This window comes from Phocoena sinus, chromosome 1 (genome assembly GCF_008692025.1).
Source record: "Phocoena sinus isolate mPhoSin1 chromosome 1, mPhoSin1.pri, whole genome shotgun sequence".
Classification (NCBI taxonomy): Eukaryota; Metazoa; Chordata; class Mammalia; order Artiodactyla; family Phocoenidae; genus Phocoena; species Phocoena sinus.
Genome location: NC_045763.1, coordinates 22,007,266 through 22,025,908, shown reverse-complemented (window position 1 = coordinate 22,025,908; position 18,643 = coordinate 22,007,266). Strand labels below are relative to the sequence as shown.

The 18,643-nt window shown below is 40.3% G+C and overlaps 1 protein-coding gene across 21 annotated transcripts in view; it reads left to right on the top strand.

Moving 5' to 3' along the window:
* Positions 1-18,643, top strand: part of EYA3 (EYA transcriptional coactivator and phosphatase 3) — a 144,054-nt gene that overhangs the window by 120,933 nt on the left and 4,478 nt on the right. For all 21 annotated transcript variants that reach the window (XM_032629277.1, XM_032629351.1, XM_032629298.1 and 18 more), the window contains 7 exons: positions 1,320-1,403; positions 2,877-2,966; positions 5,030-5,088; positions 7,197-7,357; positions 9,565-9,679; positions 11,001-11,122; positions 17,853-17,953. In XM_032629277.1, the coding sequence (XP_032485168.1) occupies positions 1,320-1,403; positions 2,877-2,966; positions 5,030-5,088; positions 7,197-7,357; positions 9,565-9,679; positions 11,001-11,122; positions 17,853-17,953 (732 nt within the window). The remainder of the gene's footprint in view (positions 1-1,319; positions 1,404-2,876; positions 2,967-5,029; positions 5,089-7,196; positions 7,358-9,564; positions 9,680-11,000; positions 11,123-17,852; positions 17,954-18,643) is intronic.

Below are 18,643 nucleotides of genomic sequence, written 5' to 3'. Positions count from 1 at the left end.
TTATTCTGGCTAGAATTTCCAGTACCATTTGAATAGAAGTGGTGAAAACAGGCATGCTCTTATTCCTAATCTCAGGGGTAACGCTTTCAATTTTCCACCATTAAGTATGATATTAGCTGTAGGTTTTTCATATACGTCCTTTATCGTGGTGAGGAAGTTGCTAGTTTATTGAGTGTTTTTATCATGAAAGTGTGTTGAATTTTGTCAAATGCTTTTTCTGCATCAATTGAGATGACCACGTGGGTTTTTTCCTCTATTCTGTTAATGCAGTATATTATATTGATTTTTCTATGTTGAACCGTTCTTGCATTCTGGCAACAAATCCCACTTGGTCATGATTTATAATTCTTTAAATACGCTGCTGAATATTGTTTGCCACTATTTTGTTGAGGTTTTTGCATCACTGTTCATAGGAGAATTGGTCTGCAGTTTTCTTGCAGTGTCTTTGTCTTCAGTATCAGGGTAATGCTGGCTTCATAGAGTGAGTTAGGAAGTGTTCCCTCCTCTTCAATTTTTTTGGAAGATCTTAAGGATTGGTGTTAATTCTTCTTTAAGTGTTTGGTAGAATTCAGCAGTGAAGCCATCTGGTCCTGGGCTTTTCTTTCTTGGGATGTTTTTTATTATTGATTCAACCTCCTCCAGTTAAAGATCTGTTCAGATTTTCTATTTCTTTTTGAGTCAGTTTTGGCACATTGTGAATTTCTAGGAGTTTGTTCATTTCATCTAGATTATTTGTTGGTGTATAACTCTTCACAGTATTTTCTTATAATCCTTTTTATTTCTGTAAAATTGGTAATAATGTCCCACTTTTATTTCTGATTTTAGTAATTTGTGTCTTCTCTCTTTTTTCTTAGCCAGTCTAGCTAAAAGTTGTCAATTTTGTAGACCTCTTCAAAGAACCGACTTTTGGTTTTGTTGATTTTCTCTATTTTTTTCCTACCCTCTGCTTTATCTATCTCTTCTAACCTTTATTATTTCCTTCCTTCTACTGGCTTTTTCTGGCAACTTAAATTGTGCAGTTTGGTTTTTGATTGAGATCTTCTTTTTTAAGGTACGCGTTTGGAGCTATAAATTTCCTTCTTAGCATTGTTTTCACAGCATCCCATAAATTTCGGTATGTTGTTTTTGGTTTTCATTCATCTCAAGGTATTTTCTAATTTCACTTATTTCTTTTTTATCCATTGGTTGCTTAAGATTATTGTTTAATTTTCACAGATGTGTGAATTTTCCAGTTTTCCTTCTGTTATTGATTTCTTGTCTCATTCCATTACGATTAAAAAAGATGCTCACTCATTTTTTAAAATATTTTCCTCACTCAGCGGGTATTTCTGTGGGACTTAGATGAAACCATCATCATCTTCCACTCCCTTCTTACTGGATCCTATGCCCAGAAGTATGGAAAGGTAATTTGAGTCTTTCTTCCTTTGTTGTAACTGTCCCTCTCCTGACTATGTGTGCAGGTAACCAAAATCACTGTCTCTGTTATCTCCATCTTACCCTGTTGACCTTTCACCTTTCACATAAAGCTTCACCCAATGGCTTATACTAGGCAGACTACATGGTCAGGCAGAGCTGATGATAAAGGTAGAGACTAGACCTGGGACCAGTACTGAAAGCTGAAGTTGTTGGAGAGCAGTATTTTGCAAAGACTAAGTACGGAACTGAGGCTCAAAACAGAGTGGAGTCTCAGGATTATCTACTCCAAAGACTCGTCTGTTATCCCTATGTCACATATAACAGCCCAAACTGAGCATTCCATTTAGCTGAGAATATACCAGATCTGTACATTTAAAATATAAAATATCTTTCTAAAATAGATTATATACCCTCTTAGGAACTTCCCTGGTGGTCCAGTGGGTAAGACTCCACGCTCCCAATGCAGGGGGCCCGGGTTCAATCCCTGGTTGGGGAACTAGATCCTGCACGCCTGCCGCAACTGAAGAGTCCGCATGCCGCAACTGAAGAGTCCGCATGCTGCAACTAAGAAGCCCGCATGCCACAACTAAGACCCGGCACAGTCTAAATTAATTAATCTTTTTTAAAAACCTTAAAATAAAATAAAATAGATTATATACCTTCTTAAATGAAATATACCAAGCAGAATTTAACTTTAGTCATCAGTATTAACATCAGTTTTGATAGAGGGATGAGCTGTTTTTGAGGTAGTGGGTGTATATTTCTGTACTAAATTACCTCCAGGCTCCTATTTTTTAGTTTCTATGAATACATTTTATAAAAATATCAGCCTCCTTTGCTTTCCTACTTTTACTGCTCCCAATTATTTCTTATTGTCACCAATGTTTCTGTTAGAAGTACTTTCCCATAGGCTTTTAGTATCTAGACTGGCAAGCTGACATAAGCTCATATACTATATAACAAGTCTGGTAATGAGACTATATAAAATAAGAGCATACTGCCTCTAAGGGAAGGTCTGATAGTTCATTTTAAAGCTACGTGCATTGGTTTTCCTGCAAATATTTCTTCACTGATTTCCTCGTTGTTGAGATTGTCAGATTGCTGACTTCTGGTATTGTACTGTATGTGTGAGGTTGGGCGGGGGGACGATAATGGGTGTTATAAGAGCAATATTTCAGTGATAGTTAGAATTTCTCCTGAAACGGAATTTCTTTGAAAAAAAATTTTTTTTTAAAGTGGGTTAAGTTTTCTAGAAACTAAAGTCCTAAAGTCCTGAAATGTTTAACTTTGCACAATCCCAGATTCTTATAACTGAATGAAATTGCGTCAGTAATAGTGAGAAGCACTGTTGTGGGCCAGTGTTGTTTTGGCCTTGACCCAAACTATTTTGAATCATTTAAAGATAAGAACCAATGCTGTGAGTGCCAAGTCAAGCAAATTATTCTCTTATTGTCTTTCAGGACCCAACAGTAGTGATTGGCTCAGGTTTAACAATGGAAGAAATGATTTTTGAAGTGGCTGACACGCATCTATTTTTCAATGACTTAGAGGTAAGCATTTAAAATTGTTTCTGCACTTCAGTGAAACACTTTGTTCAATAACTATTTATTGAGCCTGTGCTTTTTGTATTTAGAGGAAATGTGGTTAGACAGGGTAGGTATGGAGAGGCCAGCTCGGCACTTGGGTGCACATAGTCTTGAAGAAATAGTGCCTTGGTTAGGTCACCACAGTCTTAGTTCTGGGCTTCAGTTTTATTGGCTCAAAAACTTGATTTTTGTTAGCCTATTTGGAAGTGATCTAGCTCTAGGGGAAGTGCCACCCCATCAGGCAAAACACTGATATATAAACCAACCTTCCAATTTATTCAGCTATATTAAATAACATATAGAAGGTGGCTTTGATTATTTGTACTCTTGAATGTTTTTCAGTTTTACCTTCTTAAAAGATAGCCTCTTGATTTGTCAGATCTGTAGATGGCTACTCTAACTCATTGTATTTTATACGTGCTTATTGTCCATGTATAGGTTAGCCTTGATGTCAGATCATTTTATAGTTAGGTGGAGGGAAACCAGGAAACACTGAGAGCTTCTTGGTTAATTTTTTTGGTTTTGACATTTGAGTTCATCTTTGAGGTGAACATCGTGTAGTGGAAAGAGCACAGGACTGGGAATCAGGAGACCAGACTGCGAGTACCAAGTTAGGAAAGTTATCTCCCCATTCTGGGCCTCAGTTAAGCAGTTACCGTACACAACAAACTAGTAACAGTTGTTCTATCTCAGGACGGGAATGTGTCGCTGGAACACAGAGGTGGGAAGGAGCAGACTTGTCACTTAATGTCCTTTTGAATTTTGAACTGTGTACTACATATATTACCTAGTTTTTTAAATTTTAAAGTAAAATGAGCATGAAGTAATCCTCTTTCTTTTAGAATACAGTCTAGTTCTACTCAACAGACAATTCTCCAACAAATTAAATTAATAGGGCTCTAAACTCCAACACTTTTGTGTAAGCTCCACAGTGCTTTAATCTTCCCTCAACTTCACATGTTGATAAGTTGGGACATTATAGTTTTATTCAGCAAACATTTATTGAAAACCTACTATGTGCCAGTAATTGTTGCCAAATTGTATTTGTAATGATTTTCTAGACATAGTCCTCACTCAGGACTGAAAGTTCTGTGAAGAATTTGACCTGAATGTGTTCCTGCCCCCCAGGTCAGTGGTTCTCAACTTCAGGGGGCATAAGAATCACCTGGGGAGCTTGTTAAAAATGAAGATTCTAGGACTTCACTCACAGAAATTCTGTTCAAAAATATGCATTTTTAAAAATCTTCCCCAGAGGATTCTGATGCAGGTGGACATCACGGCACCACCCTAGGTGGTGTCAGAGGAATGAATCTGTCAGTTAGGCAGTGGGTGGCGTTTTATGTCAGTAGTAGTGTGGGCTTAAAGAAAAGAACCTTGGATTCAGATTAGAAGACCCAGGCTCCTTCTAGTTTCTTTCTGCCACTCACTAGTTTTATGACCTTGGGCAAATTGTTTTACCTCACTTTTAGAATATGAGGAGATTGACTTAGATGACCTCTTCTAATTCCTAAGTTTGAATTTGCAAATTTCTGTTTCAGTCATTCTCAGTTTTGATACGACACGCACTCTACCAGCATCTGTTTCATCTGCAAAAATGTATTGAGTACATGCTATATAAGGGCACTGGACTAGACTAGAGGGGTACAAAGGAGATGTAAGGCATGGTCGTGCCATAAGGGGCCTACAATGTAATAGGACTTACAGTCTAGTGTAGGACATAGGCACACCTGACAGTGTAAGGGAGCTTGTGTTTATACCCATGGACTGTTGGAAGAATGAACTATTGAGATAAGAGCATAACTGAGGGTTGGGATGGTTAAGGAAGATTTCATGAAGACTGAGGAATGTAAATTAGGCCTTAAAAGAAGTTGAACAGAAAGGGGGGTGAGAGTGATCCTCCACACATAGGAGACCATAAGGTATTTCATCACCTCGCCATTGTTTGTGATATTTTTACAATATATTGTGGTGGTAATAGCACTTCTACTCCCTGGACTGAAATAATGTGTGGTTTTGTCTTTTAACAGGAGTGTGACCAGGTGCATGTGGAAGATGTGGCTTCTGATGACAATGGCCAAGACTTGAGGTGATAAAAACAATGATGTCTTAAACATCAGTACACCTGTTAGGCATAAGACACTGTCTAGGTGCAGAGGAAAACAAAGATGAATAAGACACAGCCCTAAAAGAGCTCACAGTCTATTAGAGGAGATAGAAACAAACGTAGTTAACGAGGGCATGTAGTGTGAGAAGGTGACAATAGAAAATGTGATGGAACACAGAATAGAAAGTAATTCTGATGGGTGTGGGGAGTACGTGGTGCCGACATTGGAGTGGCCTTCTCAGCACAGTAGAATTTAACTATGACCTTGATGAATGGGTAGCATGATGGAATGAGAAAAAAGCATTCCAAAGTAAAGGATATACTAGTTTCTCTTTGGCCAGATTTTCAGTCGGGAAAAGTGTGCTTCCAGATTGATTGGTTTTAGATACAAATAAGCATCAGGGATTTCACCAAGGAAGTTAATTGTGGGGGGTCTGATGGTGTCAGGAGTGACCCTATGGAAGACAATCTTAAACATTAATATCACAGTGAACGCTAAACCAAGGAGGTCTCAGTGGCAAAATGCTTGCCCGGTCTCCTCCTTTCTCTCTTGGCTACTGTCTTCTAGCTCAGTAGTCGTAGCTAAGAATAATCCAAAAATTTTATCTACCTTACATTTAAAGACCTTTAGAAAAAAAGTTGTCACATCTTTTCATGTTAATTTGTTTTAATGTTTATCCCTTTTCATAGGCAAAAAGTTTTTCCATGTGTCTACCCTAAAATTGTTTCCTCTGTGAATTCTCAAATCTAGAGCAGAACTGGACATATCACTTAGTAAGGACGTAACCCTTTGGTGCCAAGAAGGATAGAAAGGTTTCACTTCTGGAGCAGATTCAGTCGTGTATGCTGTGTCTTCCACAGCCTTGGAGGGTACCAGTCTTAAGAGATTTTACTCACCTTAGGAAAAAGCCTGGTCTGAAGCAGTTTACAGTCCACTCTGAACCCTAGTATTTTTTTTTTCTCTTATGCATATGGCTAACTAGTAATTACCAGTCTTCTGTCTTGGCAGCTTTATTTTCTTAAATATAGAATTTTACACTGAACTCTATTTTGACTTCTGATTGAACCAAGTTGTCTCTAATTCTGTCAGTCATTTGGAAATCTTGACTTAGGAAGTATTAATCCCTCCCAACCTGTTTAGCTATAATAGTTGTCTATTGCTGTGTAACAAATTACCCCCAAATTTAGTAGCTTAAAACAGTTACCAGTTATCATCTCATAGCTTCTGTAGGTCAGGAACTTGAAAGTGACTTAGCTGGGTAGTTCTGAATCAGGGTCTCTGAGATTGAAGTCAAGGTAGCTGAAGCTAAATCATCTGAAGGCTTGGTTGGAGCTGGAGGACCTGCTTCCATGTGTGGCTGATAGGAGGAGGCCTCAGTCCTCACTATGTGCCTCTTCATGGGGCAGCATGAGTGTTCTCCTGTGACAGCTGACTTCTTTTAGAGCAAGTGCTGTAAGAGAAGCCTGGTCTCTAAAGTCCAACACCATCACTTCCACCACATTCTGTTTACGTTCAAATACAGTCCATACCTACAGGGAGCAAAGTTAGAGGAGTGTTAAAGAATTTGTGGACATATTTTATATGTGACCCATGAACTTATTAAACGAGCCAAAAGATCACTGAAGGAAAACATTCCCATTTTCTAACTATTATTAGAATTTGGGGTTAGTTTCTTCCATTATTTTTTCACGTTTCTCCTTTTTACATAGTTGCAATCATTGTGTGTGTGTCTGTGGGTGGGTGTGTACACAAAAGTTTTGTATTCCGGGTTTTTTTCACTGTAAGGTATTTTCTGTCATTAATGAAAAGAGGGTCTGTCTGAAGCCAACCTCTAGGGGATGCTGGTGCTTGAATTAGTCTTGCCTCTCTTGCTCTCCCTTTCCATCCTTTCTTTGATAGAAGTAATAGGGATGAGATGGAGGACTGATGAAAAGATAGACTCTGACATACAGAGATTAAGAAAGAAGATTCTCAAAGCCTTGCTGCTGTCAGATGCCTGGAATAGGACAGAGAATCAATCCGAGGTGGCATTCAACCAAAAATTCCATGCAGTGTAGATTTTAATTTTCATCATCCTCTCTCTCTACAGCAACTACAGTTTCTCAACAGATGGTTTCAGTGGCTCAGGAGGTAGTGGCAGCCATGGTTCCTCTGTGGGCGTCCAGGGAGGTGTGGACTGGATGAGGAAACTGGCTTTCCGTTACCGAAAAGTGAGAGAAATCTATGATAAGCATAAAAGCAATGTGGCTGGTAAGTGTGGCATACAACCAGCTAATTTTCTGTTTTGTTCTGATTTCCTGTTTTCTTTTCCAGGGTTTCCTTAGGGCTCCCTGACTTATGAATTTGTGCCACAGTAACATTTTAACTCTGTATTTAAAAAACAGGTTTGATTGAAACCCTCTGGGGAGGAAGCTCTGCATTTCTCATGGACTTCTCTTGGTATAACTTCGCAAACAACTACTATCAGTAATATTTAATAGGTTGCCATATTTTTGAACAGATTTATATAGCCATCGGGACAAGTCAGGTGGAACTAGCAACCAGGTTTATAGTGGATGGAAAACTAGGTCCAGGATGATAGGTGGGCAGTATCCGTGCATTGTGATTTGAAGGACCTTGGAAATTCTTTCTGCCCAGATATATCTCAAATGTCAGGTGCCATTATGCCTAAAATTCTATTATTTGGAATTAATTAATTAGCCATAGATTGTTCAAATTAGAAGTGACATTAGGGAACTAATCTAAATCCTTCATTTTGCACTTGAGAAAATTGATGGTCCATCATGAGGGTAACAAGGTCGGGTCACATAGCAAATTAGTGCCCATACCACAACTGGAATCCCGAACTCTTGGTCCACTGCACTTTACATTCATGCAATTCCTTTTTTAGTGATATACCCTTGTGAGAAAATATTGAAAACTGTGAACCATCACCCTCAACCACCTCCATCTGCACAAAATGTTGCGTGAAGTTTCAGGGATTCCATAGACTGCCTAGAAGTCTATTACCTCAGGTCAAGAGAGCCCTCCTACCTACCATACCACTGCTACAGTGTGGGGCAGAAAGTAAAAATAGGGCTTCAAAGATCAGTTTGGGGCATTCGTGTTACAGTGCTCCAATACCAGAAAAAATCAGAGGCGTCTGGGCTTTTGGGAATCTAATTTATTTACTTTTTTCAGATCCCTCTCTTTACTGCTTTTTTTTCTTCATGATTCAGAGCCAGTACTTTTTATTTTGGTAACCAAGTCTTTTTGCTCTTTCTCTCTCACAGACATTAGCCTTTCTTTTGTTCATTTTCATATACAACCTAAGTCTCTGGTCCTTTCTCTGCCCAGTGAGTGTCTGGATGTGGTTTCCTGAAGAAAGTGATATATAACCCTCTGTGAGAATCCCCTGAGCCCACCGTGGGGAACATAGTAAAAGTAATATCCACCTGTATTTTGTAAAATACGAATTAACAAAAGTGCCACATGATATATGACATACGCGTGCTTATGTATATGTCATACATGACGTATAGATACTTGTTTGGTTTTTGTTTTGTTTTATCAGAAATTTTGAGAGTCATCTAATTCTAGGCTTGCATTGTGAAAAACCATCAGACTGAAAACAAATTATACACAGTTCTACTCATAGAAATGACTTCTGTTTTTATGGAGTGTTGGTAATAGAATGCAGAATTTCTCTTTTTACCTTCACTGCAGAAAATTCAGAGCCAGGTTTATCATTTGAATATTGTAACTCAAGTGTCAGGTAACGTGCTCCCATCAGATGAATTGTTTTTTGTTTTGTGCTTAATCATCTGATCTTTAATAAAGAAGTGTTTTAGTCTCTTATCAGCTGGAGTTGTTTCAGAAGTACAGTACAAATAAATGACATTCAGAAAGCTGGTGATTCGGCCTGGGATCTCAGGTTGATGTGTTCTGAAGTGGGTGAGAGCAGTCACTGTGGGAGCAGTGTATGATAGTGGGAAGATTTCTGAGACCAAAAGCCACTAACTTGCTGTGTATTCTCAGGCAGTCCCTTTCCTCTGTGGGCCTCGGTTTCTTTAGAAAGAGATTGGGAATGCTGTGGACTCTCCATCTGTAATTTTTCCCCCTTTGGTTCTTGGTGTCACATCTAAAGCAGTGCTACTCAAAGTATGGTCCACTGGTCTGCAAATTACGTTACCGGTTGGTGATGAAAGAGCCTCTGCCAGAGCCTAATCACAGCGTTTCCATCAGCTGATTTTGTTGTCGTGATTATGCACCTCCCCCCTCCCCCCGCAAAATATTCTGGTGAAGAAAGTAAAAAAGGCATTTTGAGTAGGCTAGGGTTTTATCAAGGAGAGAGATGTGTTAGCTCAGTAGAATATCTCAGTAACTCACACTATTTCCAAATTGAATATAGAAGTCGCTTTCTCTGTGCCAGCAAGGATGTTGTCAAATGACGAATCTGTCTACTTTTATTCCCAAAGGGCTCCTCAGTCCCCAGAGAAAGGAAGCACTTCAGAGACTAAGAGCAGAAATTGAAGTTTTAACAGATTCCTGGTTAGGAACTGCATTGAAGTCCTTACTTCTCATCCAGTCCAGGTATGGAAATAATAATTTTAGTTTTCATCCTCTCAGAGAGACGCTTTCTTCCACCCTAGTCCAGGATAGGCCATTCCCTAAAACAGACTGTGGGACAGGGGTGAGAAGAGTTCAAATGATGCAGGGAAGTATTCGGTTAGGTGGGAGGCAAGGTCATTTTACTCTAAAAGCACACCGAAGAGCTTTGAAAGCTTTTTCCTTTTCTCTTACTTTTTGCTCACTAAATTGTACTCAGTAACCCAGAATCTCCAACCCAGAACGTGGGTGGGCCTGGTGACATCAAGGAATACATGTAGGAGCTATATCACAAACATCCTAAGTGTAGGAAGCGCCAGAGAAATGTAGCAAAACCTACTCAGGAAGGCGGGATTCAAAAGAAAAAGAGTACAGGGACTTCCCTGGTGGTGCAGTGGTTAAGAATCCGCCTGCCAATGCAGGGGACACGGGTTCCAACCCTGGTCTGGGAAGATCCCACGTGCCGCGGAGCAACCAAGCCCTTGCGCCACAACTACTGAGCCTGCGCTCTGGAGCCCGTGAGCCACAACTACTGAAGCCTGTGCGCCTAGAGCCTGTGCTCCGCAACAAGAGAAGCCACCACAATGAGAGGCCTGCACACGCAAGGAAGAGTAGCCCCCGCTCGCTGCAACTAGAGAAAGCCCGCGCACGGCAACGAAGACCCAGCGCAGCCAAAAATAAATAACTTGAAAAAAGAAAAGAAAAAGGGTACATTAAGCAGATTAAGGAGATTTGAGCTTGAAGCTTAGAATGGGAAATAAATACATACCCTTATTCGTCCCTCCCTCGAAACAAGAATTCCAGATTCACAGCCTACTAAACAGTAAAACTGACACCAAGGGGTGGATATCTGTGAAGGTAAAGGACTTGTGAAAATAATATGTATTCTGAAATTTATGTTGCCATGGTGTGATGAGCAGAGAGGACTTCAGTCATATCTCATTCAGATGAAATGGCACTGTAACTGAAAGCCTCGTTGTGTTTTCTGGAGTGTGGTATCAGTGCCGTGGGTTGGTGGGGTTTGCTAACAATGCAGTGAGCTAGACTGGTCAGAAGGAAGTGAGGCAAGAATCCAGTTGCTGCTCTGCGTCCACCACAAAAGTCTCTGTCCTTTAATTGGGAAAATAAATAAACCTGAGATAATTAGAGCAAAAAGTGGACATTGGCACTGAACAGATACCATGCCAGGCATTTTGAGGTTAATTTTTCACAAGCAGGTCCTAGAGAGAAGATCCATTTGAATTCTTGTTCGCAGGTTGGTTTGATTTCACCTTTTTCTTTTCTTTTCCCTCTTTCTCCCTTCCAGAAAGAATTGTGTGAATGTTCTGATCACTACAACCCAACTGGTTCCAGCTCTGGCCAAGGTTCTCCTATATGGGCTAGGAGAAATATTTCCTATTGAAAACATCTACAGTGCTACCAAAATTGGTACGGGTTCAATTCTGTTTCTTGTCACTAGCCTTTCAATAATACTTGCTACTTAGGATGTGCTTATTATTTACCAGTTGCTCAGTTAGACACTTTACATATACATGTATCTATAATCCTCACAGCATTCTTCTCCTGACATTACTGATGGGGCAGTTCAGGCTTATCAGTTATGTAGTTTGCTCAAGACTTCATAGCTAGTAAGCTACATAAACAGGATTCGAATCCAGGTCTGTTGGACTTAAAATTTATCATGCTCTTTTCTTTTATAATATTTGAAAGAATATCTAGTTTAGAAATCCACTATTCCTCGTTTCAAATTCCTCTTTCACAGAGAGTGCACTGTAATGTAGTACAATCAAGAAAGCCCTGGGTTAAAAATCAAGGACTAAGATATATACTTTAAAATGGTTAAACCCCTCACACTCGTCAGGATAGCTGCTGTCAAAAAAAAACCAAAAAACAAAAGTGTCGGCAAGGATGTGGAGAATTTGGAACCCTTGTGCACTTCTGGTGGGATTGTAAAATGGTGCAGCTGCTGTGGAAAACGGTGTGGCGGTTCCTCAAAAATTAAAAATAGAACTATCACATGATCCAGCAATCCCACTGCTGGGTATATATCCAAAAGAATCCGAAGCAGATCTCAAAGAAGTATTTGCACACCTATGTTCATAGCAGCATTATTCATAGCAGCCAAGAGGTGGAAGCAACCCAACTGTCCATCAAATGAATAGATAAACAAAATGTGGTATATACATACAGCGGGATATTAGTCAACCTTAAAAAGGAAGGAAATCCTGTCGTATGCTTACTACATGTATGAACCTTGAAGACATTATACTAAGTGAAGTAAGCCAATCACAGAAAGACAAATACTGTATGTTTCCACTCATGTATAAGGTGCCTAGAGTAGTCAGATTCATAGAAACAGAAAATAGAATGGTAGTTAATAGGAGCTTGGGGAGAGGGGAAATAGGGAATTGTTGCTTAATGGGTATAGAATTCCAGTTTTGTAAGATGAAAAGTTATGGAGAATTATTGTACAACAGTGTGAGCATACTTAATATTATTGAAATGTATATTTTTAAATGTTTAGGATGGTAAATTTTATGTTATGTGTTTTTTTACCGTACTTTTTTGAAAAGGAAAAACAAAAACAAAAAGCTAAGGACTAGGATAGAGTCCTAACTGCCCCGCTTATTAGCTTTTAGGGAAATTAGTGTATCTCCTGAGCCTCAGTTTTCTCATATAAGATGAAAAACTACCAGAGAGGTTTTGAAAATCGAATGAGACTGTGTATGTGAAGATATTTTTTATCCCCTAAAAATGTATTCAGTTCTAAGTACATGAAATAGTAAGTACTCCATAAATATTTGCTGAATTGATTAGTGAATTGGCACCAGATTTATATAAAACCAACTTGTTCGGCTGAGAAGACAGCAGAATGTGTCACTCTAATCTTATGTGCTGTACGTGGTCCGGGGAAAGAGGACTATGACAGCTATCTCCTTACCCCTCCAGACCCTACTTCCCTATTGCAGCCAAGGAGGCAGTCCTCATTTGCAGATAAGTTGTAGTTATCTGCTAGATTAAAAAATGTCAGGCATTGCCAAGGCACTCAGAATATAGCAGGGACAAAATCCTCTGTCCTCATGGAACTTACCTTCAGTCAGTGGTGCTCGGATAATTGGGTTATCCATACGGGGGAAGAAAGCAGATTCTGTATTCCTTCTTTATGCTATTTGCAAAAATAAATTCCAGGTGGATAAAAAATTTACCATGAAAAGCAAAACGTTAATTTTTAGAAGAGAAAATAGAAGAGTATCTGTATGACCTTAAGGTAGGGAGGGATCTCATTTAAGAGACCCCAAAAATAGTACTTAAAAAAAAAAAAACAGAAGAGAATGATCATTTTGATTCTGTGAAGCTTTTAATTTTATATACAGTGAAAGATGACATAAAGTGACAAGACAAATCACAGACTGGGAGAAGATACTTGCAATACTTTTAATTGTTGATTAGTATACAGAATCTATAAAGAACTCCTGCAGATCAATAAGCAACAGACAACATAATTTTAAAAAGTAGGCAAAAACCCTGGAGCAGCCAATTTGCAGAAAAGGTAACCCAAATTGTTAGTAAACGTATATGAAAAGTTTTTTAACCTCACCAATTAAGGATCTGCAAATTAAGGAAATGCAAATTAAAATGTAATGCCTTTCTCGTCTATTAGATTGACAAAAATTTAAGTCTGACAGCGCCAAACTTTGTCAAGGAAGTGAGAGCTTACTCTGCTAGTGGATTGAAAATGGATATAACTTTCTGGAAGACAGTTTGTCAATGTTTAGTAAAGTTTGAGATGTGCATAACCCTATGACCAAGCATTCTACTTTTAGATATTTATACTCGAGAGCAGGGGTCTCAGACTACAACCCACGTACCAAATTCTGCCCACTGCCTGTTTTTGGAAATTTTTATTGAAACAGAGCCATGTGTAATCATTTCCATAGCTGCTTTCACACTACAGTAGCAGAGTTGAATAATTGCAACAGAGATCATATGACCTGCAAAGCTTGAAATATGCCAACTCCTTCCCTTGAGTTTATTCTCATTTGCACAAGGAGGTATGTGCAAGGATTTTTTTTTTTTGATGCAGCCTTGTTCATAGTAGAAAATAATTAGAAACTGCACATGAACCTGTCTATGAACAGAAAATAGTCAAACAATGGAATACTGTATAGCAGCTAAAAGTGAATGAACTGTGGGGCTTCCCTAGTGGTGCAGTTGTTAAGAATCCACCTGCCAACGCAGGGGACACAGGATCGAGCCCTGGTCTGGGAAGATCCCACATGCCGCGGAGCAGCTAAGCCCGTGCGCCACAACTACTGAAGCCCGCGCATCTAGAGCCCATGCTCCACAACAAGAGAAGCCACTGCAATGAGAAGCCTGCACACTGCACTGAAGAGTAGCCCCTGCTCACCGCAACTAGAGAAAGCCCGCGTGCAGCAACGAAGACCCAATGCAGCTAAAAATAAATTAATTAATTTTTTTAAAAAAAAGGTGAATGAACTAAAACTACATATATCCCTAAAGATTAGTATTAAAAACAATGCTGAACACAAAAAACACATTACAAATGGTATGTACAGTATATAATTTATATAAAGGTAAAAAACGTTCACAATAATAGCCATACATTGTTTATGGATACACGCTCAGGGAGAGAAAGGAGGAGGAAGAATGTCATCCAGTAGGGGTAAATAGAAAACTTCAAATAAATCTGTACGATCTCATTTTTATATTTTTTTATCTAAAGCAACTCTAAAGTGTTAAGATGTGATAAAGCTGGGTTGGTGGTAGCTATATAGGCCTTTATTTTTTATTGTTCTTTTTTTGTTTGGTTGAATTATTTTATTTACAAGGGCTTTGATGGGAGAGATACATCTGTAACCCCCCTTCAGATTTTGCTGCTGCTGCCCCTGCTTTACTGTGCATTTTGTAAGAACTCAGAGCACTCGCTAACCTTCCCACACCTGAAAGGTAGATTTCTGTAGTGCTTGATACTGCATCCTGGCACTCAGAGGCTCATCAAACTAATGGACATGATTTTATTCCTTCTGACAGTAAGTGTGCTTATTTGGTGATTTTCTCAATTTTGTCCAGAGCTAATTAGCAGAGCTACAGTGGTACCTGGCACCATGGTAACCACAGTGAGAGGCTTGAGGCTTTCCTCTACAGAACTATGAGATGAGAGCAGGGAGAGGAAATGTTTGTTCGGTTCCTCTGAAATGGTTTCAGAATTGCAGTTCTCTTAATGGACACTCTGTGACATTGAAGAGGATTCTCAAAATCATTTCTGAAAATGTCAGAAGTCTTTCTTTTCTTAAATTAATTATTTTTGGCTGCGTTGGTCTTCGTTGCTGTGTGCGGGCTTTCTCTAGTTGTAGCAAGTGAGGGCTACTCTTTGTTGCGGAGCATGGGCTCTAGGTGCACGGGCTTCAGTAGTTGTGGCTCACGGGCTTCAGTAGTTGTGGCGCACAGGCTCTAGAACACAGGCTCAATAGTTGTGATGCACGGGCTTAGTTGCTCTGCGGCATGTGGGATCTTCCCGGGCCAGGGCTCGAACCCGTGTCCCCTGCATTGGCAGGCGTATTCTTAACCACTGTGCCACCAGGGAAGCCCAGAAGTCTTTCTGATAGAGGAAACCCAAGAACCTCATCTTCTCCAAAGGCTTGGTTGGTCTTGCAGTGACAGCTTCTATCGCTTGACATTTGGTAGGCTGACTAGTCATTGGTTTTATCCTCCTGAACAGGAAAGCTCATCTCTAGGATTATTTTGAAAGTGTAAAATGGAAGCAGTGTATTTACCAACTGTATTGGAATTATTTTTTCATATGGCTACTTCTTTACCCTGAGCTGTTAATAACTCACCCTTAATCCTTTTAGAGAAACATTCTTAATTGTATTTCGTCCTTGATCATTGAAGGCCAGGACAATGAAAACATCTCTATGTCCCTGTCTTCTAAATAAGAGACATTCCCTTTGTTGGGTCTTAGGGGAAATTTCTAAAATCCTACCGACGTAGAAGCTTTTTCTATAAATCATAAATTAGACTGTGGGTCTAGCAGAGGTTGGCTTAGGTAAGGACCTAATGGTTGGAATGGAATTAGACAAATAACTCTTTAACACTTAATAAGAACGTGTTAAGAACTCATTATTAGTTGAATTATTTAATGTTTAAATTGGGGCTCAAGGCATAGAGTAGAGCCATCCCCTTAATCATTTGTGAAATTAAAATGTATTTACTTAGCAAACATGGATTGAATGCTTGATATGAACATAAGGTGTGACAATGCTGTTATAAAATGGTAGCACTGAAAGGGACCTAAGTGCATCTAAGCCAAGCCTTGTATTAAGAGTGGGAGACTGAAGCCCCAAGTGGACTAGTGTCTGGTCCAGGTTTGAGGTGCTACCTGGGCTAGGCATGTCAAAGACTTGCAGTTGCTTAGATGTACTAATCAGGACTTCTGAGTATGGGTGTAAAGATTCTTGTCAGATATGATGTAGTCATCTTAGATTTGTGTATTTCTATATTTGTATATTTATTACAAGAGTTTTCCAGCAGATGGCATTCAAGTGCCTTGAGGAAGAGACACCTTTTTCTTTTTTCTTTTTTTTTTTTTTCCGGTACGCGGGCCTCTCACTGTTGTGGCCTTTCCCGCTGCAGAGCGCAGACTCAGCGGCCATGGCTCACGGGCCCAGCCGCTCTGCGGCATGTGGGGTCCTCCCGGACCGGGGCACGAACCCGCGTCCCCTGCATCGGCAGGCGGACTCTCAACCACTGCGCCACCAGGGAAGCCCGCGCCTTTTTCTTATTCACACAGGTACCCTGGTGCTAAGTCACTGAATCTGGCAAGAAGATAGGATGAGAAAGTTAATGCAGCAGGATATAAAAAGGAAGCAGAGTTAGCGCCTTGCTTAACTGAAGAAGGTGGCAGAAGCAGTTTTAATAAAATATGAGATGGTGAAGGAAGAGCAAGAGAGATAATTTTCTTTTTATTTACTTATGCAAGTACATTGTCTTTGCCACAGCAGTATTACGTGTGCACATTTAGGTGTTGGTACCAGGTAGCATTTGAATTTTGATTCATGACCATGTTTCTAAGAGCTGTCTGCAGTGGATTTAAATCACCCATTTCCCAAGGTTAATGTCACTGATACAGGACCTCAGTTGCAGTTACACAGTATAATAGGAAATTCCAGATGTGACAAATATTGCTGCCATATTCATTGGTACTCTGAGACTCCTCCCCTCCTGAAAGACATAAGGCCCAGGACTAGGACTGTTTCTGGGAAATGTAGAGTTGGAAGGAAATGGCTGTTTTTTTCCTAATTACTAACCGGAAATTGGGGACTTCCACTTCTTTTTCTTACACTAACGGTTTCCCCTCAGAAATCGTCCTTTCGGGCTTCCCTGGTGGCGCAGTGGTTGAGAGTCTGCCTGCCAATGCAGGGGACACGGGTTCGTGGCCTGGTCTGGGAAGATCCCACATGCCGCGGAGCGGCTGGGCCCGTGAGCCATGGCCGCTGAGCCTGCGCGTCCGGAGCCTGTGCTCCGCAACGGGAGAGGCCACAGCAGTGAGGGGCCCGCTTACCGCAAAAAAAAAAAAAAATCGACCTTTCGTCATGGCACAATGACCAGAGCCTAGACTCTGGAGTCAGAGGCTCAGAGTCTAGCTACTAGCTTGTTTGTGATCTGGGGCAAGTCACTAATCCTTTGGGTCCATTTCCATCTATCAGAATAGGGGATGGGACCCGTCTCACCGGATTATTTTGAGAATTAAGTGAACAAACACTTTGAAACTGCTTTGTATATTGTAAAGTACAGGAGCTGTGGAAGAGGGAGGGAGTGTGCACAGCTCTCATATGGTGTTTATAGAAACATCCCACACTAAGATCTGAGGTACTTCACCCTCAGTGTGAAAGTTAAAATAACCTAGAGAGCACAGTGCCTAGAAAGTCTGTTGTGTGAATGGCACAATTTCACATTCTTTGGGCAGAGGGCCTGTTGGATCCCTAGCTACCACCCCTCCTCCCCACCAAGCAGACCACATGGGCTGCCCTGATTCTGTCTAAGCACAGGCAGGTGAACCTAGCAGCAGCCCTTTTCTTTGGTATTGAAAAAAAGAAAGGGAGGAATGTCCCAATAGGAAATTTCTTTTTCTCATCAGGTAAAGAGAGCTGCTTCGAGAGAATTGTGTCAAGGTTTGGAAAGAAAGTCACATACGTAGTGATTGGAGATGGACGAGATGAAGAAATTGCAGCCAAACAGGTAACATGGCAAAGTAAATAGTCCATACGGGAGTACATTGAGCAGTTAGAAGAATGGTAAAACTCAGAAATCGTAGTCATCTATTGTGCATTTACAGTGTTTTCTCTTCCTCCTATTCCTCTCCTATTTTTCTTTTAAAAAAAAGAAAGAGGGTCATTGTTTTCCCCATGCAGAGTTTTCCCTGTAAGTTGTTAGATCCTCCCCTTCTATCTCCTCCCTGCCACTCTAAAATCTTAAAATCTTTGAGCCCTGCTACAAGGACGCCAATCATTAAACCTGACGTGGGCCCCATCTTCCATCTTCATCTTAGAGGTCAGTGCTTTCTCAAGAGCGTGAGACTTTACTACTAAAGGCCAATCATTCAGACTTCTCCAGGCTTTCCAGCTTTAATTCTAAAGTGCTTGTTGCCCTCTGGGGAAGACACTAGTGGATGTAGACATCAGTGCTTCTTGGTCTGAAGAAGAAGTGAGTGGGGGAGATAGAAGAACAACTCAAGTCATTATCAGACTTTGTGTCTCTAAGCGCATGCTTCTAGTCATCTGCCACAGAGTACACCCATTGGAAAATGCCTTAGATCTCAGTCTCCTCCCTCCGAGGGATCTTTTCTGCACCCTCTGTGACAGAAGACTTTCTAGTCCTTGCTTGAATATACCGAAGGGTGAGGAGACTGCTTCCCAGGTATCCTGCTCC